At 46.9% G+C, this 22,672-nt stretch overlaps 1 protein-coding gene across 1 annotated transcript in view; it reads left to right on the top strand.

Moving 5' to 3' along the window:
- Window positions 1-22,672, top strand: part of LOC145359245 (integrin alpha-8-like) — a 119,664-nt gene that overhangs the window by 62,173 nt on the left and 34,819 nt on the right. The window contains exons 12-18 of the mRNA XM_080213744.1: window positions 4,366-4,574; window positions 5,409-5,600; window positions 10,673-10,718; window positions 13,318-13,425; window positions 17,808-17,863; window positions 18,673-18,824; window positions 21,812-21,949. Coding sequence (XP_080069870.1) covers window positions 4,366-4,574; window positions 5,409-5,600; window positions 10,673-10,718; window positions 13,318-13,425; window positions 17,808-17,863; window positions 18,673-18,824; window positions 21,812-21,949 — 901 coding nt within the window. The remainder of the gene's footprint in view (window positions 1-4,365; window positions 4,575-5,408; window positions 5,601-10,672; window positions 10,719-13,317; window positions 13,426-17,807; window positions 17,864-18,672; window positions 18,825-21,811; window positions 21,950-22,672) is intronic.

Below are 22,672 nucleotides of genomic sequence, written 5' to 3'. Positions count from 1 at the left end.
ATCTCTGTAGCAATGAAGGACAAAATTCCATTTGCCACCTTAATTACCTGCTGCACTTGCAAACCAACTAGAAACTAGAAATCCCCCGTGCCTTCCTGGGTGCACAGACTGCCCAGTGGAGGGGGCTATCCCTCAATATTGATGGGCTGGCTGTAAATCTATGCCAGAATTTTACCACCTTGCCTGCCTGGGGCCAGCGGAGAATGGTGTTCTGCGAGGCACGCACGCCCCGATTTTTGGGGTGGGCGAGGCAGTAAAACTCCAGCCGTGGTCTTTAATTTGAATTTTTAAAAGTTGGATGGGGGGGGCACCTCTCTTTTCAAGCACTCCCTCCGTTAATTACCCTCCCATTTCAGGCTGTTTCTCCATCTGCAGCTGGAAAACACCAGCATGCTTATTTCCCCCTTTTAAAGCTGTTCCATCTTAAAGTCTACGAGACCAGTTCAGACCAGTATTCTTATTTCCCCATCCTTTGTTTTTCCCTTCTGGATTTCAAGCCCCAAGACCTTTGATTAGCCATCCAGCTTTGAGACCACCTCCCCCTCCCCACCATCTGTAATCGAATGGCAAACCCGCCCGCAGGCCATTCATTTCCCCGTCCCGGTGAAAATCAAACGTTTCCCACACTTGTGTAGGTTTCTGAGCCTCATTTCACCCCGGGGATGGGTTCAGAGGGCCACAGGGAAACTCCTGTCCTACTGTGTGAGTACCGGAGCTCTGTGCAGTCCAAATGAAGCAGGGCTGGATGGTTCCCTTCCTCGTTGGCCATGAATGGGGGTGGTATGGTGGCACTGCTGCCTCACTGTGCCAGGGACCCGGGTTCAACTCTGGCCTCGGTTCACTATCCGTGGGGAGTTTGCACATTCCCCCCATGTCTGCGTCCTCTGGGTCCTCCTGTTTCCTCCCACAGTCCCAGGATGTGGGGGGGGGGGGGGGGGGGGGGGGGGGCGGGTGCGATTTTCCCCCAAAAAGTCTAAGTGCCCAATGGGTGGGAAAATAGGAGATTTTCCCACCCATTTTCTGGGCGTACTTAGTGGGATGGATTCCCAGCACTCTGTGAAGTACAGAGGGGGATTCATACCAGTAAAGTGGGGAGGGGAAAGGCCTAATCCCACCCGAGAGGCTGGCATCAGCGTGCTGAGTGGAGAGGGGAGTCAGAGGCAAGATTGGCACACGCCCTCCCACTTGTCCCCTGCCCCCCCCCCCCATCGTCAGCCTCCCAATCACCAGTTTTCCCAATTGCTCCCCTGAGCGCCCCCATCGTTAACCCAACTCCCCTCCCATGGCCAGTCTAATCCCCCCCTACCCCATGGCCAGCTCCAATCACCCTCTTCCCTCCCAACCCCACTGATCCCTCATGCAGAGAGCGCAGCGAGTCCCCTTCCACCACCGATCACTTTCCCAATAGGCCCTGCCCCCTCAAGCTCAGCCCCTTGGCACTCCTGGTGCCCCTGGGCAGTGCCAGGGTGCCCAGTTTGCAGTGCCAGTGTGCCTTTCTGGGTACTGCCAGAGTGCTAGGCTGGCACTGCTCAAGGGGCACCCCCTGCCCTGACCTCCCAGTGGTGTCTCAATGGAGTTTGTCTCCACCACAGCAAGGTGATCAGGCCTGGTCCCCGTTGATGGGGACCAGCTTTAATCACTGCTGGTGGGTACCTCTGCCAGCGTGGTGGGAAACATTAGTGTGCCTGCATAAAACATCCCCAGCAGGGTGGGAAACATTAGTGCGCCTGGATAAAACATCCCCAGCGGGGTGGGAAACATTAGTGCGCCTGCATAAAACATCCCCAGCAGGGTGGGAAACATTAGTGCGCCTGTATAAAACATCCCCAGCAGGGTGGGAAACATTAGTGCGCCTGCATTAAACATCCCCAGCAGGGTGGGAAACATTAGTGCGCCTGTATAAAACATCCCCAGCAGGGTGGGAAACATTAGTGCGCCTGGATAAAACATCCCCAGCGGGGTGGGAAACATTAGTGCGCCTGCATTAAACATCCCCAGCAGGGTGGGAAACATTAGTGCGCCTGTATAAAACATCCCCAGCGGGGTGGGAAACATTAGTGCGCCTGGATAAAACATCCCCAGCAGGGTGGGAAACATTGGTGCACCTGGATAAAACATCCCCAGCGGGGTGGGAAACATTAGTGCGCCTGCATAAAACATCCCCAGCGGGGTGTGAAACATTGGTGCACCAGGATAAAACATCCCCAGCAGGGTGGGAAACATTAGTGCGCCTGGATAAAACATCCCCAGCAGGGTGGGAAACATTAGTGCGCCTGGATAAAACATCCCCAGCAGGGTGGGAAACATTAGTGCGCCTGGATAAAACATCCCCAGCAGGGTGGGAAACATTAGTGCGCCTGGATAAAACATCCCCAGCAGGGTGGGAAACATTAGTGCACCTGGATAAAACATCCCCAGCGGGGTGGGAAACATCAGCAATCCCAGATAAAACCATCCCCGGCTCGCTAATGAGATAACGTGGGAATTCCCATACTGTAATCAGCCTCATACTGATTTCCAGCGCCAGGCTGATTACGTTGTAAAAAAGTCTCTGGGAAAGTCGAGATCGGCTGTACGCTGATCACGAGTCCTATCGTAGGCCTCACGCTGACATTCCCTAGCCCGCTACTACTCGAGCAGCGTGGCGGGCCAGGAAAATCACGCCTGTGCCGTGCTAATTTGCCCTTTGGTGTCCAGAAATGTGTCGGCTAGGTGGATTGGCTGCGTTCAATGCATGGGGTTAAGGTAGAAGATTGGGCCTACTTAGGGCACTCTTTCAGTGGGTCAGTGCCGACTCAAAGGGCCGAATGGCCTTTCCTGCACTGTAGGGATTCTATGAATGAACCAGTTGACTTCTCACAAAAATAAACTCAGCAGATTTTCTGTTTGCCTGCCCATAAATTATCAACCTTACTGAATTCAATTTTGTAACTTGTCATTGTGAGATTTGAATTGATGGCATGTAGTTTTCTAGTCCAGTGCTTTAAGTACTTGGCCACTTTACCGATAGCAACCCAGGCTTAACTTTATGTACAAACATATCTTGTGATAGTTAATTCCTGCTGGTGTCCTCTGGGCAAGCGGTTGAATGTTTTTTAGTATTCCACTGGTTCCTTAATTCACAGGAAACACTCGACAGCAGTATTTCAAAGATTAAAGTCATAATTTCTATATTCTAGCAGGTATTAAAATACCAGGAGATCTCCGAATAAGATGCGCATTATTGAACGTAGCTATTAAACCTTTCGGCTTTTCCTGACCAACTCCCAGTTCTGAGATACGGACTGAAGGTGGAAAAATCACATTTTCCCTTATGGCAGGAATGATCTTGTGACTCATTACATCATAAAACTGTACCCCACCACCAGACACTCCCCTTATATGAGGAGAAGCATAAGATGAAGGAAAATAATTCCAGAGAACATATTTGCAGATTAAACTATACTTTTTTAAATTAGGTTTTATGGGGTGCGGGCATTGCTGTCTAGACCAGTATTTATTGCCCATCCTTTGTTGCCCTTGAGAAGGTGGCCTTAGAATCCCTAGAAAGGGCATCCACCCAGTCTCATCCACGCCTCTAATCCCTGTGCATTTACCATGGCTAATCCATTTAACCTACACATTTTTGGACACTAAGAGACAACATGGCCAATCTACCTAACCTGCTTCTGGAACTGCTGCAGCCCCTGTGATGTAGGTCACATCCACAGTGCTGTTAGGAAGGGAGTTCCAAGATTTTGATTCAGTGACAGTGAAGGAACAGCGATATATTTCCAAGTCAGGATGGTGAGTGATTTGGGGTGGAACCTCTCGGTGTGGAGTTACCTGGCATCTGGTGCTCTTGCCCTTCTAGATCATAATGATCTTAGGTTTGGAAGGTGCTGCTAAGGAACTTTGATGACTTCCTGCAATGCATCTTGTCAATGGTACACATAGCTGCCCCTGGGTGTTGGTGGTGGAGGGATTGAATGTTTGTGGAAGGGATAGCATTCAAGTGGGCTACTTTGATGCCTGGATGGTGTCAATCTTCTTGAGTTTTGTTGGAAGTGCATGCATCCAGGCAAGTGGAGAGTATTCCATCACACTCCTGACTTGTGCCTTGTAGATGGTGGACAGGCTTTGGGGAGTCATGAGTTACTCACTGCAGGATTCCTAGCCTCCGATCTGCTTTGTTAGCCACAGTATTTATATGGCTGATCTAATTCAGTTTCTGGTCCATGGTAACCCTCCCCAGGATGTTGATAGTTTTAACTGTCTATATCCATAGCAGAGATACTGATAATAATTCAGCATAATTTATTGTTAGTGTATAATTAATGAATAAGATGCCAATATTGAAATGTCTCTCTGCCCACTGCTGTGTAGGAAAGATGATATTTTAGTTGGGGCACCTCTCTTTATCAACCAAGGACTGGATGACAAGAGACACGAGGTGGGACGAATTTACGTTTACCTTCAGGAGCAACCTGGATCCTTCAGACAACCACCACAGACGTTCACAGGGACGGACAAGTTTGGTCGATTTGGCAGTGCCATAGCCACCCTTGGGGACCTTGATCGCGATGGATACAAGGGTAATGAACTGACAGGATATCATGCGGTATTTGACAAATATTTTAAAATTCGTTCGTGGGACATGCGCATCGCTGGCTAGGCCAACATTTATTCCATCCCTCATGGCCCTTGAGAAGGTGGTGGTGAGCTGCCTCCTTGAACCGCTGCAGTGCGTGTGCTGTGGGTTGACCCACACTGCCGTTAGGGAGGGAATTCCAGGAATTAGACCCAGAGACTGCGAAGGAACGTCCACGTCAGGACGGTGAGTGGCTTGAAGGGGAACCTTGACAAGGCTCGCTCTCTGGGAACATGAATATTTACTTCAGCAACATGGTTGAGTTCAAATTTTTGAGACTGATCCAGCCTCAATCCTGAGAATAGGCCTAGTTCCGAATTCCATCACAAACCCAGAACAACTGGGCTGTAGATGGAGGATTACAGGGGAATGGGAAATAGATTAGTATTGAGCCATTATGTAACGTGGGGCGGCACGGTGGTTAGCAATGCTGCCTCACAATGCCAGGGACCTACTTTCAATTCACGGCTCAGGTCACCGTCTGAGCAGAGTTTGCATGTTCCGCCTGTGTCTGCATGGGTTTCCTCCCACAGTCCGAAAGATGTGCTGGTTAGGTGCCGGAGTGTAGTGACTAGGGGATTTTCACAGTAACTTCATTGCAGTGTTAACGTAAGCCTATTTGTGAAACCAATAAATAAACTTTAACATCACCGCGGTGAATCCGTGTCGTTTTCTTAAGTAGCGATGCGAATACTTTCATGTCTTCAATGTTTACCCTCTGATATATTTGGTGACGATACCTGAGTCGCAGACTAATGAACCATTTCTGTCTCTCCAGATGTAGCAGTTGGAGCACCGCATGCCGGTGAGGATGGCAACGGGCGAGTGTTCATTTACCTTGGCCACACTCACGGACTGCACCCAAAATTCTTCCAGGAGCTGAAGGGAACGTGGGCACCGGATGAAGCATTGGCGGGATTCGGCTTCTCGCTGAGAGGCGGCTCAGATATAGATGGAAACAAATACACAGGTGATAATATCTCTGTGGATTCAACATGACTCCTTGTTGTGTCCTGGATGTAAATACATACATTTAAAAAAACGCCAGCACTGTTTATATCTACCTTGCAAGTCAGAACAATATTTATAGGAGGAGATAGACAGACAAGGTCAGTCAGGTTTCAAGGTAAAATCGAATATTTTATTTATTAACAGGATATTGGTGTTATTAACAAGGCCAGCATTTGTAGCCCATCCTTAATTGCCCTGAGTGACTTGCTAGGCCATTTAAAAGTCAACCCCATTGCTGTGGATCATGTAAACATGACCAGAGGCATTAATGAACTATTTATGTGACTGCCACTTCAGCATTAGATTTTTATTTGCAGTTTTTTTAAAATTAAATTCAAATTTCACCCCCAGTGGTGGGATTCAAACTCACGTCCCCAAATATTGAACATAGAACCCTACAGTGCAGAAACAGGCCCTTCGGCCCATCGAGTCTGCACCGACCACAATTCCACCCAGGCCCTATCCCCCACCCCCCCCAATATCCCTATGCATTTACCCCGCTAATCCCTCTAACCTACACATCCCAGGACACTAAGGGGCAATTTTAGCATGGCCAATCAACCTAACCCGCACATCTTTGGACTGGGGGGCGGGGGTGGGTCTCTGGATTGCCAGTGCAGTGACAATACCACTGGACTACCGTCTCCCTGTGTGATGTCCGGATACTGGTTAAACCCTTAGGGTCTCAGGGTGGGATTCCACACCCCACACACCCCTCCCAACACAGCCCCTTCCTCATGGCATGTTTTGTGGCCCACCCAGTCCCACCACCGTCGACCGGCTTTCCCATTGTTCTCAGCCTCTGGGGAACCCGCAGCGGGGGCTCGCTGCTGGCGGGGCTGGACAATCCCTCCAGCGGGAAAGGCTGGAAAATCCCACCCTTGGAATCTCACGTGGTTAAAAACAGGGGTTTGACTGAATCAGACAGTGTCCAGTCCTGGACACAAGCTCTATAAATGAATATTTCACAGTGATGGTCCTGCCAGTATAATTCCTTCCTTCACTGAGATCTGGCTGGAAAACCATGGGAGGCGAGTGGAGAAGTGCAGGGGGCAGCCAGGATAAAATATCCCTGAGCGCAGGGCTCCAATAATAATCAACCCAATTGGGTGCCACGGTGGCACAGTGGTTAGCACTGCTGCCTCACGGCACCAGGGACCTGGGTTCGATTCCCAGCTTGGGTCATTGTCCGTGCAGAGTTTGCACATTCTCCCCATGACTGCGTGGGTTTCCTCCAGGTGCTCTGGTTTCCTCCCACAGCCCAAAGATATGCGGGTTTGGTTAATTAGCCATTGACCCTTATAGATCATAGAACCCTACAGTGCAGAAAGAGGCCCTTCAAGTCCACACCGAACACAAACCCACCCAGGCCCTACCCCCCATATCTCTACATATCATACCCAGTAATTCCTCTAATCTCCGCATCCCTGGACACTAAGGGGTAATTTCTTAGCATGGCCAATCAACCTAACCTGCACATCTTTGGACTGTGGGAGGAAACCGGAGCACCCGGAGGAAACCCACGCAGACACGAGGAGAATGTGCAAACTCCACACAGACAATGACCCGAGCCGAAAATCGAACTCAGGGACCCTGGAGCTGTGAAGCGGCAGTGCTAACCACTGTGCTACCATGCTGTGTTATGGGGATTAGCAGGGTAGATGTGTGTGATTGCGGGAATGAGACCTGGGTGGGATTGTGGTCAGTGCAGACTCAATGGGCCAAATGGCCACCTTCTGTACCGTCGGAATTCTATAATATCTGTAGGGATTCTATGACCTGACAGACAAATCTCTGCTTCTGTCTTATTTTGAAGGTTATCTTTATACATCGTGTGGATAAAAATGAATAAGGTGACCGTTAACTGAGGGAGGATATTTGGGGAGTCAGAACTTGCTTCATTTGTCATCACTTGTAACATGTCCTCTTAGTAGTCTTCCTTTAAAGGGAATGCAAACAGGGTTAATCTAAATTTAATTAGAGAGGGGCACGTTAAAAAAAGACAAAAAGAGAATCACTGACACATTTTCAACTCCACTAAACATTTTCAGATTAGATGTAAGGTGAGAAAATGGGGTTTACCGAGAATTAGCTACAATATATGCAAAGAAATTATTTGACCAGCGTGTATTAAACCTGCTTTCGGGATCTATTTTACTCCAGGAAGTCAAAAGTGGTACATGTTTGAGGATTGTAGTAATATTTAAGTTGTTTTGAACATGCTCAAACCAATGTGAGGAGGGATGGGGGTGTAGCGAGGAATCTACAAGCTTGAGAAGGGATAGACTGAGCACAGTGTGAGCTGACAGCACCCTCTAGTGGACAGTCCATCTGTTTGAAATTTATACAAACCTCTCGCAAATTCAAGCCAGTGACTTAAAATGGGTTGGTAGAAAGTTCCACTGTCTTTTCTAGGCAAAGGAATTAAGATAAGTGTTTACCAGGAAGCAAGTATATGCATCTTTATTCAGCTTCTAAGCTGTCAACAGGATTGTAACCCAAGGTGAAAAATTACTGGCAGCACAAGATCCAGAAAGTCAATTCCTGTACTTTTTAATCTTTTTAAGATGTCACAGGGCAAGGTGATTTATAGAATCCTTATAGTACAGAAGGAGGCCATTTGGCCCATTGAGCCTGTGCCAAAAACAGTCCCTCCAAGCCCTTTCCCTGTAACCCCATTTATTTATCCTAGCTAGTCCCCCTGACACTAAGGGGCAATTTAGCATGGCCAATCCATCTAACCCACACATCCTTGGGCTGTGGGACGAAAACTGGAGCACTCAGAGGAAACCCACGCAGACACGGGGAGAATGTGCAGACTCCACACAGATAGTGATCCAAGACTGGAATTGAGCCTGGGTCTCTGGCGCTGTGAGGCAACAGCACTAACCACTGTGCCCGTGTGACTGACTGACTCATATGGGGAGTACAGTAATTTGGTCAGAATGGTGGGAGAGGTTCTGGGATCATGACAAGTTACAAGCCGGACTTCAATTTGATGGGTCCTCAGGAACATAAAAAGGAACTCAACTGCCTTGAGTTCAGTTCCACCAGGGGTTGAACCAAGAGTTCAACCAGCAGCAGGGACTGATCACCTGAAGCAGTTAAAGGCAGGTACATCAGCTGGAGCAGTGGGTTCTCCACTCTGCCAGCTTAAGACAGATCTTAAGGTAACTCACCCTCTAACCAGAGAAATGTACCAAATCAGACAGTGCTTACAGACAGCGGACAACTACTGAAGAACTGCAAATCTTTTCCAAATCATCAGAACTGGTTGTATATAGTTTTTTTTGAGAGTGACTAAGATTCTGTTATTGCTGTTTTTGTACTGAATGGCCCTTGTATTATTTGAACAGCATTTCAGACAGACTATACCTTAATTAATGTGTTACTTGTTTAGTTAAAGTCCCTGGTTATTTAAATGAAACACCTTGTGAATTTTTTACTTAAGGGAAATGTCAGGCCTTTATATTAATGAACCTCTCATCATTAATGTAGAACATTTAACACCTTCCCAAACACTTTTACCAGATTACGAAGGGAGATAAAGGGTATTAATCTCAGCGTCATTACGCAAGACATTGGTGAACCAGATTTTTTTTTTGCCAAAATTTGTTTCATTCACTTGTCACGTCACTGTGATTAGCTTTCAATTCTAAATTTTTAAAAAATTGTATAAATTTAAATTCCAACAGCTGCTGCTAGGGTGGGATTTGAACCCATGACCCAAAGCTTTAGTCTGGGTCTATTGAATTGTTAGTCCAAGTGGACATCAGCACTACACCATTGTTTGTTCCAATATGCTGCCTCTTAAAACACTCTGATGTAGGTCATCCCATAGGAATGGAAATAAATGCAGTCTCGTGCGTATCTTGCATATTGCTGAAAGTTCTGAATAATCATTGAATCCCTACAATACAGAAGGAGGCCATTCAGCCCATCGAGTATGCACCAACAACAAACCCACCCAAATGCTGTCCCCGTAACTCCACATATTTACCCTACAAATCGCTCGGACACTAAGGGGCAATTCAGCAAGGCCAATCCACCTAACTTACACATCTATGGAGTGTGGGAGGAAATTGGACCACCCAGAGAAAACCCACAGAGACACGGGGAGAATGTGCAAACTCCACACGGTCACCCCAAGGTTGGAATTGAATCCAGGCCCCTGGTGTTGTGAAGCAGCAGTGCTAACCACTGTGCCACACCCGTATTGCTCAGAGGAAATTATGAATAATATTACAATGGGTAAACTAATAGTCATTAAAACTTTTTATTCAACATATTTTCCTCTCTCCCAAACACGTTACTTTTAATTGTACTAAAACGGATCTATCCCAACAGCATGGTCAAATATTGAGACACCTGGACTGGAATTGTCTGGATGTTCACGCCTCGCTGCTGCTGCCAGCAAGGATGGAGAATTTGGCACTCAGCCAAATTTCCATTCCCTGCAGTGGGACCGGAAAATCCCACTGGCATGAACAGCTGGAAAATTCTGACCATGGACTGCAAAGGCCCAGGATTGTTCTAAATTCTGTGTGGAGTTACCTGATCTCAGCTGGGCCCAGCAGCTGAAACATCTCAGACAGCCTCTGCAGATCGCCCCGCCAATACTCAGGGCTGAGATTCATGTCTGCACAACAGTCACTGTGTGTGGTGGGTCACCGACTGGCATTAACTTGGATTGAACCTCCATCAGACTGCCAATGTTGGTGGATTCAAACCCCTAAACGCTGGCTGAACCAGTGGAACTGTACCCCCATTAATATTGGCAACTCTTGGGCTGTACACTTGGGGATGGAGAAGGAAGGTTAATAGGGCTTTAAAGAAGATTCATTGGACATCACTGTGAAGTATTGAATGTGCAGCGCTGTGAGGGAGTTACTGTGAAATCAGAGCGACGTGTCCACGGTGAGACATTGAACGGTCATTTCCTAAAGATAGCATTTCTGCTTGTGCCCACGAAACAGTCTCCTCGATACTCCATCAACATGATCTTAATACAAGCCCTTATTTCTGTTGCAGATTTGATTGTTGGTGCCCACGATGCTGATAAGGTTTTGTTATACAGGTGAGGAACTCCAAATAGCAACAGGGCTGCATTTTAACTTGATCATCTGCCACCTTTCTAAACCATCAGTGGCTGCACACCCCTCCATTGTGTGGCCCTGTCTCATCCAGTCATCGGATGGTGCCCGAAAAGAATTTTATTCCAAGAGCAACTGATATTTATACAGCACCTTTCATGGAATCCCAAGGTGTTTGCTCAGGCGGCAGCGCAGTGGCATAGACCCTCACAGTGCCAGGGACCCGGGTTCAATTCCTGGCTTGGGTCATTGTGTGGAGACTGCACTTTCTCCCCATGTCTGCTTGGGTTTCCTCTGGGTGCTCCAGTTTCCTCCCACAGTCCAAAAGATGTGCAGGTTAGATGCATTGGCCATGCTAAATTCTCCCTGAGTGTACCCAAACAGGCACTGGAGTGTGACGACTAGGCAATTTTCACAGTAACTTAATTTCTGTGTTAATGTAAGCCTATTTGTGACGCTAATAATTAAACTTTAAGTTGCAGCACTGTGACCAAGTAAGATCACCAAAGGTACCGTGACAAGAATAAAGAACACATTAGCCCCACGGCATAGCTTGTTATTAAAGGACCACTGTTTTCCATAAGATATTAGAACCATAGAATCCCTGCAGTGCAGAAGGCGGCTATTTGGCCTATTGAGCCTATGTTGACTTACAATCCCACCCAGGCTCTTTCCCCACAACCCCAGGCATCTATCCCATCAATTCCCCTGACACTAAGGGGCAATTTAGCATAGCCAATCAACCAAACCCACACATCTTTGGAGTGTGGGAGGAAACCAGAGCACCCAGAGGAAATCCACACAGACACAGGGAGAATGTGCAGACTCTGCACAGACATTTACCCAAGGCTGAAATTGAACCCGGGTCCCTGGCGCTGTGAGGCGGCAGTGCCAACGACTGTGCCAACCAAACAGAATCAGGCCATTTGGCCCATCGAGTCTGTTCCACCATTCAATCATGGCTGATAAGTTTCTCAACGCTATTCTCCCGCATTTTCCCTATAATCTTGATCCCCTTATTAATCAAGGACCTATCTCTCTCTGTCTTAATGAGACTCAATGACTTGTCCTCCACAGCCTCCTGTGGCAATGAATTCTGCAGATTCACCACCCTCTGGCTGAAGAAATTCCTCCACATCTCAGATCCAGAGTTTTCCTGAGCGAGAGAGTTTAACAAAACATTTTTGGCAGCGGGAAGAATCACAGATGGGAGCACCATTTTTCATCCCTCTCCCACAAGTATTTTTATTACCTTTTGACCTTGATGTTATAAAGAGAGACTTGAGAGGTGGGGATTATTGACACTGGAGCCGAGAAGGCTGGGATGAGATTGAATAGATGTTTTAAGAATCGTGAATGGTTATGATAGAGCAAAGATAGACCAGCTGTCCTTCTGTGACAATTGGTCATCAATTTGAAATTGGGAATAAATGAGTGAGGAGGGGAACAAGAACAATCTCTTCATACCAAGGACTGTTGGAGGATGGAATACTTTGCCACAAGGAGTGGTTGAGGCAGTTAATAATGCATGACTAAAGAGAATATTGGAAACCTACTTGAAGCAGAGGAGTTTGAGGATAGAGTAACAATGGCATTAATTTTAGATTACTTTGCAGCAAAGAGCTAGCACAGATTAAATGGACCCAAAGGCCTCCTTGGGTGCTGTTAGTAACTGCAAGTTTATGATTCTTTTGAGAGTTATTCTGTGACCTGGATCTATTTTGATGGTAGCATTTTGGGATGTGGATCCTGTTCCTGGGATTAGTGGGGTAAATGTGTGGGGTTGTGGGGATAGGGCCTGGGTGGGATTGTGCAGACCCGATGGACCAAATGGCCTCCTCCTGCACTGGAGGGTTTCTGTGGTTTCTATGAAGTGGGAGACTGTAGCCTCATCCCGGTGCCGGGAGATCATGGAACTGGAGCAGGATCAACTGCAGGGAAGCTCCCAGGCTTGTTCATGAGTCACAATGTGTAGCAGCACAGGAGATCTGGGTAGACATTCTGATCAGGATTGATCTCGTATAACTGCTTAGCAAGGCTGTAGCATCTTGCACCCTGAACAGGAGCATTCGCTTGTATACAATAAACAGCTCCCAGTAAAACAGCACAGAGAGGAATTAAATCCCAGTTTCTTCAACAATCACTGAAACAATCTGATTACACTTTCTCCTCTTCCACTTTGACCTTACCTCTTGCTCGCATCCTTATTTTGCTCTATATATTTATTGAAAACACTGTGTATTCCACCCTAACCCTGCCTGCTTATGCTGGTTTCTGTTCTGTGATTGACAGCTGTCCTTTGGTGCTCCCCCACCCCGATCATCATGGTTTATGTTTAGGAACTTGAGTCTCGACACATTACTCAACCAAAGGATCAAGTAGATCAACACCTTGCGTCCTCCAATGGAAGTGTGCTGGAGAATGACTGAAGGTTTCTCCCTATGGAAGGCTCTACCTCCTGGCACTGACGTCCGGGGGCTCTGCACGCGAGGAACTGAAACCTGGGACTGGGCCTCCCAGTTGGGAAGGTGTACTGAGATACAACACCGCTATGCTGACAACTCCTGTCTTTTCTCTAAACAGAGCCAGGCCGGTCATAGTAGCAGAAGCTCAGGTCAGCCTTAATCCAGATACTCTGAATCCCAATCAAACGACATGTGACTCACCGCAGCTTCCTTTCAAGGTGACATGGTAAGAAATTCCCAGTGAATTTACATCCGATAAATGTCAGGGGGAAATACTTTGGTCACGTCAAATGGTCACGTTTGGGCGGCGCAGTGGTTAGCACCGCTGCCTCACAGCGCCAGGGACCCAAGTTCAATTCCAGCCTCGGGTCACTGTCTGTGTGAAGTTTGCATGTTCTCCCTGTGTCTGCGTGGGTTTCCTCCGGGTGCTCCGGTTTCCTCCCACACTCCAAAGGTGCGCGGGTTAGGTGGATTGGTCATGGTAAGTTGCCCCTTAGTGTCAGGGGGACCAGCAGGCTGAATAATACATGGGGTTGCGGGGGTAGGGCCTGGGTGGGATTGTGGCTGGTGCAGACTCGATGGGCCAAATGGCCTCTTTCTGCACTGTTGAGATTCTATGGGGAATTAGCAGGTAAATACATGGGGTTAGGGGATAGGGCCTTGGTGAGCTTGTAGTCAGTGCAGGCTGGATGGGCCAAATGGCCTCCTCCTGCACTGCAGAGATTCTGTGATTCTATCATTACAGCAAATGGCAAACAGTGACATTTATTGGAAGGGTAGCGTAAAGTTTCTGAGTTGTGTTAGAATGATGATAAACGGTTTAACTTAAACCGTTGACTAAAAATCTTCAGCAGTTCCTACACACCGTGCCTGTGTCCACACTGCTGAGAATGCCATGCTACTGACACCTCATTTCCTGTGTACAGGGTCACGGCAATACACACATGAACACTCATTCTACATCTTTCCCATTTTAACCAGGACAATCCATGCTCACATATAAAGAACATTGTTGAATGTAGTAGCAGAATATTGAATATTTAAATTGCACTGAATGTGAGCTTGGGCCACAAATCTGGTGCAAAGCCCATGCAGTTCCCCCCACTACCCATACTCACCTTTAGAAAACAGCACATATTTATATACCTTAAGCATAGTCCTTAAACTTGGTGTTTGGTCTGCTCAACTGTCCTGAGCATGTAATGATATTAATTGGCTGTGCTTGGGGTACATTTGGGTTATTGTCCCCAAAGGGGATTGCATCAGGTGTGCCTGGGGTGGGGACAGTGCCTGCGGGATTTGCTGCATTAGTAGCAAGAGTAAGCTTCATTTCCATCAGTGCAGATGGTGGACTCAGTGTATCAATCTGTGTGCCAGTTGGTGGTTCTAGTTTGGCTATCTGTAAGAGTTGACACTGGTTCTTGACATACAGGCATCATCTGAGGCAACCACATAACACTGATTTGATTTATTACTGTCACATGTATTAACATACAGTGAAAACATTAACCTTTGGGGAATGCCATGTGAAGCAAAGTCTCTTTTCAGATTTCCAGTCACTGTGCTGCTCTTGTTGGGCAAGTAATCAACTTCATACCACCCTGAGAATGAATCAAAAAGGGCTAGGTGTTGTCTCCCAATCCACCCAAATATACCTGCCATGGTTAATGACCGTGGAAGATCCGGGACCTCGTGGAAGTACAGTGGCTCTTTGGTTTGAGGTTTGAGTATGTTGCCTGGTGCACATCTGGATACTTCCCCCTCAGTGTCAGTGTACATTGAGTACATGGTTTCCTTTGCCCTACACTTTGCTACCTCCATGTCCTTGGTGGAGTTGCTGAGTGTAGGGAGCTGGGGATGATGAACCTCTGGTTTCAGTCCATATCAGTATCAATCCATCTTGTACAGTTAACCCCTCTCTCGTGGTGTAAAAGAGCAGAGCTGGTGGGGAAGATCTTGTGACGTCACTGGCCATCCTTTCACGGTGTTGCCTACATGTGATCTGCTTCGAGTTCCTCAATTCTGCAGGATGACAACACTTGAATTGTATCAAGTTCCTCCTCACAATCTGCATGCTCAGTGATTAGCCCTAGAGAGGACATTAGTGAGATAATCCTCCTTACTGCACCTGTAGATCACATTGAGGTTGTAATGTTGGAGCTTGAGCATCATTCACTGTGGATGATGCAGTATGGAGGGGTTATTTAAAGCTGGTGATGAGGGTCTGGTGATCAGTTTCAATGTTGGCAGTGTGGTCATACATGAAATCTATGGAAATGTTGACATGGGAAGACTAGGGTAAGGAGCTGCTTCCCGATTTGAGCATAGTGAGTTTCCATGTCCGTGAGGATCCTTGATACAAATGTTACTGGTCTGTCATTCTGTCTGCCCTGAGAGGCAGCTGCAGATAAGGTTACAGGTGCTCAGAGTATCGTAACATCAGAGGGACTGACAGTAGATCCTGGTGAGTGCAGCATTGTGGAATTCCTGCCAACACCATTATACATCCTGGTAGAGAGATTAACGGGTGGGTCCAGTTACCTTGCTGTAGGTTCGCTACAGTGCAGAAGGAGGCCATTCAGCCCACTGAGTCTGCACTGACCACATCCCCACTCAGGTCCTATTTCCGCAACCCCATATATTTACCCTGCTAATCTCCCTGACACTAAGGGGAAATTTAACATGGCTAATCAACCTTACCCGCAATCTTTGGAGTGTGGGAGGAAACCAGAGTACCTGAAGAAACCCACGCTGACACAGGGAGAAGGTGCAAACTCCACACAGACAGAGACCGAGGCCGGAATTGAACCCAGGTCCCCGGCACTGTGAGGCAGCAGTGCTAACCACTGTGCCACCGTGTCCTCCAAGGAATGAACTTTGATAGTTACTTCATGATGCCAAAGTAACATTGCAAGGCATGTTTGTTCTCAGGACTAGACATTTGCTGTTTAGATGTTGTCTTATCCGGGTCAAGGTTCACACCATTGGCAGTAAGCAGGTGGCCCACAGTGGGGACCTGGCTGACCTGAATCTGCTTTTAGCCGGGTTGAGCTTTTACTGTCTGATCCTGACTCTGCTGAGGACATGCGCCATGTTCTTGCATGGTCCAATCCCATTGATGATGATCTCTCAGGATTGCTCTGCAAGGAGCTGTTCCACAGTCCAGTGGGAGACCTCACTACCAGTGGAGTGAATATAGGAGAATCTGTATCTGCCAACCGAGACATGGATGGAATGAGCTTTGAGGATTCTTCATCTGATAGGATTTGCCAAAATCCACAATTTACATCCAGGATGCTGAAAACTGCAGTATTGGCCATGTTGGCTATGACCTGTTCAACCATCTTCAGAGGATGGTGGGGTCTCAGAGGTACTTTATTCATGTAAGGTGGATTGATGCAGATCCTGACAATGCCAAGTTTCTTTACCGCAGCTACCATCGCGGAAACCCACTCTGTGCCCTCAGCTTTGGGGAATCAGGATGTAGAATTTGATGATCAGCTATGGTCATAATGAATGGTGGAGCAGGCTCGAAGGGCAGAATGGCCTACTCCTGCTTCTAGTTTCTGTGTAAGTCAGGATAGTGTGTGACTTTTGATTTGATTTATTATTGTCACATATAATAGCATACAGTGAAAGGTATTGTTTCTTGCATGCTTCACAGACATTCATAGAGAAGGAAAGGAGACAGTGCAGAATGTAATGTTACAGTCGTAGCTAGGGTGTAGAGAAAGATCAGCTTAATGCAGGTAAGTCCATTCAAAAGTCTGATGGCAGCAGGGAAGAAGATGTTCTCCAGTCGGTTGGTACTTGACCTTGGACTTCTGTATTTTTTTCCCAATAGAAGAAGGTGGAAGAGAGAATGTCCTGTGTGTGTGGGGTCCTTGATTATGTTAACTTCTTTTCCTCAACCTTCTGAGAAATTAAAGAAATTGGTGGGCTTTCTTAACTGTAGCATTAACGTGGAGGGACCAGGACAGGTTGGTGATCTGGATACCCAGAAACTTAAGCTTTCGACCATTTCCACTTCATCCCCATTCAGGTAGTCAGGGGCATGCCCTCCGCTACACTTCCTGAAGTTGATGATTACCCCCTTCATTTTGCTGACATTGAGGGAGAGGTTATTGTCATCGCACCAGTTCTCTATCCCTTCCCTGTCCTCCGCCTCGTCATTGTTTGAGATCCGATTCACTACGGTGCTGTCATCAGCAAACTTGAAAATCGAATTGGAGGGGAATTTGGCCACACAGTCATAGGTGTATAAGGAGTATAGTAGGGGGCTGAGAACACAGCCTCACGGAGCACCGGTGTTGAGGATGATCATGGAGGTGGTGTTGTCTATCCTCACTGATTGCAATCGGTTACGTTTGGGTAAGTTATTACTTTTTTTTAAAAAGTGTTGCCTGGAAGGAAGGAAATGAAAGGTATTTGTGGATGAGAAGGAGAATGGGATTAGAGTGGGAGCTTGTGGATGACTGAATGGATGAACAACCCTTTACTGGAACATTGAAAATTCCAAGACGGGAAATATTAGAGAATGTATTTATAAAATTCAGCTTCCTATGATTGATGTGACTTGGGTTAAACATATTTTATATTGTTTTATAGTTTCAACGTGCACGTCTGCGTAAAGGTTAAAGGTCATGACATTACACAGCAATTTGGTAAGTAGACAGAGGAGAGAGCTGGATTCCATTTTTCTTATTCTGAACCTATCTTCCTTTATTTCTTCTCCGTTCTCTCTTCCTCTTTTACTTTATCTGCTGTTTTATTTGCTGGTGTCACTCTGGGCGGTTCCACTGTTTACGGTTAGTGAGTCCCACAGAGAACCGTGGCCGGGATTTCCCACTCGCTTATTTCAGACGAGTTTGGTGACGGGGTCGTGGAAAATATTGGAAGAGGCCCAAATTATGTTTCACGCTTACATAGAAGCTTGCCAATGGCAAGCGAAACGGTACAGTGGTTAATTCCGATGCGCGTTGTTATTCTGTTTATGTACAGCCATCAACTTCATCATACACCTCGATAATAATGTGTGGCAACTAATTCCAGTGTGCACGATTAGTTGGTTAATGTACAGACGTTAACTCAGCTGTGCGCTATTAGTGCACATCATATATGTTACAGTGCCACAGTGGTTAGCACTGCTGCCCCACAGCACCAGGGACCCAGGTTCGATTCCCAGCTTGGGTCACTGTCTGTGCGGAGTCTGCATGTTCTCCCTGTGTCTGCATGGGTTTCCTCCGGGTGCTCTGGTTTCCTCCCACAACTTGAGAGATGTGCTGGTTAGGGTGCATTGGCCGTGCTAAATTCTCCCTCAGTGTACCCGACCAGGCACCGGAGTGTGGCGATTTTCACAGTAACTTCATTGCAGTGTTAATGTAAGCCTACTTGTGACACAAATAAACAAACTTTAAACTTTCATCCTGTTTGTAGTTGACTGTTAACTCTTTATAATCTCCTGTGTTTCAAGCATTGGAAGCTCAGCTTGAGTTGGACAAAAACAAACAGCAGACTCGAAGACGAACACTCTTTCTGCATTCGCACCAAGCCCAGGAAAACTTCCAGCTTCAACCAAGGATAAACGAGGACACCATCTGCCGTTCTTTCCCTGCCTACCTCAGGGTATCTGCCTGTACTTTTACTGCCTACCTCAGGATATCTACCTGTACTTTCACTGCCCACCTCAGGGTATCTGTACTCTCACTGCCTACTTCAGTGTATCTGCCTGTATTTTCACTGCCTATCTCAGGATATCTGCCTGTACTTTCACTGCCTACTTCAGTGTATTTGCTTGTACTTTCACTCCCACCTCAGGGTATCTGTACTCTCACTGCCTACTTCAGTGTATTTGCCTGTATTTTCACTGCCTATCTCAGGATATCTGCCTGTACTTTCACTGTCTACCTCAGGGTATTTGCCTGTACTTTCACTCCTACCTCAGGATATCTGCCTGTACTTTCACTATCTACCTCAGTGTATCTGCTGTACTTTCACTGCCTTTCTCAGGATATCTGCCTGTACTTTCACTGCCTACTTCAGGGTGTCTGTCTGTACTTTTACTGCCTATCTCAGGGTATCTGCCTGCACAGATTTAAGATAATTAGGCAAGAAAATTCAAGGCACTTGTTTTATGCAGCATATCATTATAATTGGGGATGCTCTGCCTGTATAAACAGTGAATTAAACAGCAACTTTCAGTAGTGAAAAAGGAGATCTGCTGGGCTCTGAGTTAAAAGCAGAGAGTTTGACTAATTCCAAAGAGCCAGCAGAGATATGATGGGGTGAATGGCCTCCATATGTGCTATGTGATCGATTCTGTTGAAGTGTAAAAATCAGTTTGCTGATTTGTTTGTCTTATAAAATTTCCAAAATTGTGGCATCTCGCAAGTTCTACTTTTTAGAACTTTCCTTCAAGAGAACAGGCGTCAAAGCCAAATGGGTCAAAATATACTGAAAACGTCAGCTGCCAGCGTTGGACTGGGGGAGACACAGTAGCTCTGATATAAATGATGTGGCTTATGCTACCAAATAAGCCTGTTGGACTCTAACCTGGTGTGGTGAGACTTCTTACTGTGTTTACCCCAGTCCAACACCGGCATCTCCACATCATAAATGATGTTGGCACAGTAAGTAGTCTCCCAACACCAGGTTAAAGTCCAACAGGTTTATTTGGCAGCATTAGCTTTTGGTGTCTCAGGCTCCTTTATCAGGTTGGAATGTGAGTCTTTACAGGTAATCAAATCTTAAAGGTACAGACAATGTGAGTGGAGAAAGGGCCAAGCACAAGTTCAAGAGGTGTGTATTGTCTCCCGCTAGTCTCCTGGGCTCACAGTCCGACCATTATCTTGTAAATTGAGTTTGTGTCTGTATATGCCCTGTTTGTGAACACAAAGTCCTCACACACTTGATGAAGGAACAGCACTCCAAAAGCTTGTGCTGCATCATTCAGGACTAGAGAACACAGCCTCAAGATAAGGGGGTGGGGGGAGTGGCAGTTTAGATCAGAGTTGAGGAGGAACTTCTTCACTCAAAGGGTGGTGAATCTCTGGAATTCTCTGCCCGTTGAAGTGGTGGAGGCTACCTCGCTAAATATACTTAAGTCACGGGTAGATAGGTTTCTGATAGACAGGGGAATTAAGAGTTATGGGGAGAAAGCGGGAAAGTGGAACTGATCCACTTCGGATCAGCCATGATCTTATTGAATGGCGGGGCAGGCTCAAAGGGCTAGATGGCCTACTTCTGCTCCTATTTCTTATGTTCTTATAAATAAACCGGTTGGACTTTAACCTGGCGTTGGGAGACTACTTTCTGTGCCAACATCATTTATGATGTGGAGATGCTGGTGTTGGCCTGGGGTGGGCACAGTAAGAAGTCTCTCAACACTAGGTTGAAGTCCAACAGGTTTATTTGGCAGCGTAAGCCAAATCATTTATATCAGAGCTGCAGGACCACCAAGTACCTGCGGGTGGAGCTGCTGAGAGCAAGTGGTTTAATGTGGACAGCAGCTCCCCTTACAGGAACATAGTGAAATTACAGGCTGGGCTTCTTTTATTTCCCCTCCACAAATCCAAATGGTGAGATAATGGGGTGGATCTTACTGTCCTACCCACCACGGGAACCAGAGCGGGCGAGGGGTGGACCATGGAAAAGTCTGTTGACCGCGGGCTGGATTTTCTGGTTTTGGGGCGAGCGAGGTTGGAAAATCCAGCCCATTAATATATCACCTTATAAAATTTCAAGGTAAAGTCTCCATAGTCCCAGACGATCACCGCACAAACACACTGGAGTTTGCAGATCAGGAGATTGGTTCTGCATCGCAGGCATCCGAAGTACGTTGCAGATTGCCAACCCTACAGCATTGCCCTGAAGCCCCCAGGAAACCAATCTCGTGGGCACTGTTACAAGCAACCCAGAAGATACAAGCAAAAATATTTGTCTTTGTACACTTCTGCTTATTAGTTATAAAACATGTTGGAGCTGGTTGTTCGACTAGGTGAGACAGTTGGAGACAGGGGTAGGCCATTCAGCCCCTCAATCCTGCCCCACCATTCAGTAAGATCATGGCTGATTCCTCCTGACTCCCTTACGAGCCAAGAATCTATCTCCCTCTGCCTTAAAAATGTTCAACGGCCCTGCCTCCTCCGCTTTCTGGGGAACAGCGATCCAAAGGCCTCTGAGAGAAAAGTGTCTCTTCATCTCTGTCTTAATGGGAGACCCTATATTTTTAAACTGTGTTCCCCTCGTTCCAGTCTCTCCCACAAGAGGAAACATCCTGTCAGCATCCATCCTGCCAAATCCCCTTGGGTTCCAATACGTTTCAAAGCTCAGGTGATGAAACCTCCAAGAACAATTGCCAATCTGAATGTATGAATACTAACACTGCTGCACTCCCCTAGATCCCCCCACCCCAGTGTAAATGCATCAGTTGGAGAGTTTTCATCTCCTGAATCACGTGGAATTGTCAGTAACCCTAGATTGGGGCCTCCAAGGTTGGGAGGGTTGGTGGGTGGGAAGGGATTGGGGAATGGGAGTGTGTCCAGTCTGCGCTGCCGTAACAACAGGAGTTCCTGCAGCAAATGGAATAACCTTCCTCTCCTTGTCTCTCACAGCATGAAACAGAGTTTAAAGACAAACTGAGTCCAATCGTGGTGTCTCTGAACTGCAGTCTATCTGAGGAACGGCAGCCGAGTACAGGCAGCCTGGCACCCGTGTTGAGTCCTCACAGTCAAGTCAAGGTGACAACGCAGGTAAAGTGGCCATTGCGGAGCTCACCGAAGGAGTGCATGTGATCTCCTGAAGAAAACCTGAAGCGATGTACTTTGTAGCTCCGTGGATAAATTTTTAACTTTTTTTACTCCATTGCAAAGCCAATGCTCAGAGTAGACCGGGCAAACCCAAATCCATTGTTTGCTTCCTCCGAAAAAGAAATTCAAATTCTGATTGAATCCAATTCGTGGTCCCAAGGGAGACAAACAAGATCCAAGCTGACAATGCACACAATTTTGGGCTCGATCTGACGCTTGATCTTAGTGAAAAGGGGTGTGTGCCCCTATCATTGGGTTCCCCAACCAGGGGAGGCAACCTCTCAGGGTCAACCTTGTCAAATCCCTTCAAAATATCGCATGTTCCATTCTTCGCATTCTTCTAAACACGAGGGAGTATCACTGCAATTTAACACAGCCTCTCAACATTGGTTCCTGGGATGAGAGTATTGTCCAATCTAGTGAATCTTCACTCTACCATTTCCAATGCAGATATATCAGCCCTTCAGTATGGAAACCAAAACTGTGCACAGTATTCCAGCAAAACTCTGTGCAATTCCGGCAAGACTTCCTTGTTCTTTTAATCCAGTTTCCTTGCAATGAAAGCCTAAATTAACCTTCCTTGCTGTACCTGCAGGTTAACTTCCTGTGTTCCTTGTATAGGTGCTTCCAAGACTCTCTGAACATCAACACTTAAAAGTGTTTTTT

The sequence above is a fragment of the Carcharhinus amblyrhynchos genome, chromosome 27 (genome assembly GCF_965287045.1).
Source record: "Carcharhinus amblyrhynchos chromosome 27, sCarAmb.v2.hapA, whole genome shotgun sequence".
Lineage (NCBI taxonomy): Eukaryota > Metazoa > Chordata > Chondrichthyes > Carcharhiniformes > Carcharhinidae > Carcharhinus > Carcharhinus amblyrhynchos.
Note: the sequence above shows the minus strand (reverse complement) of the source record. Positions and strands in the feature narration are given on the sequence as shown.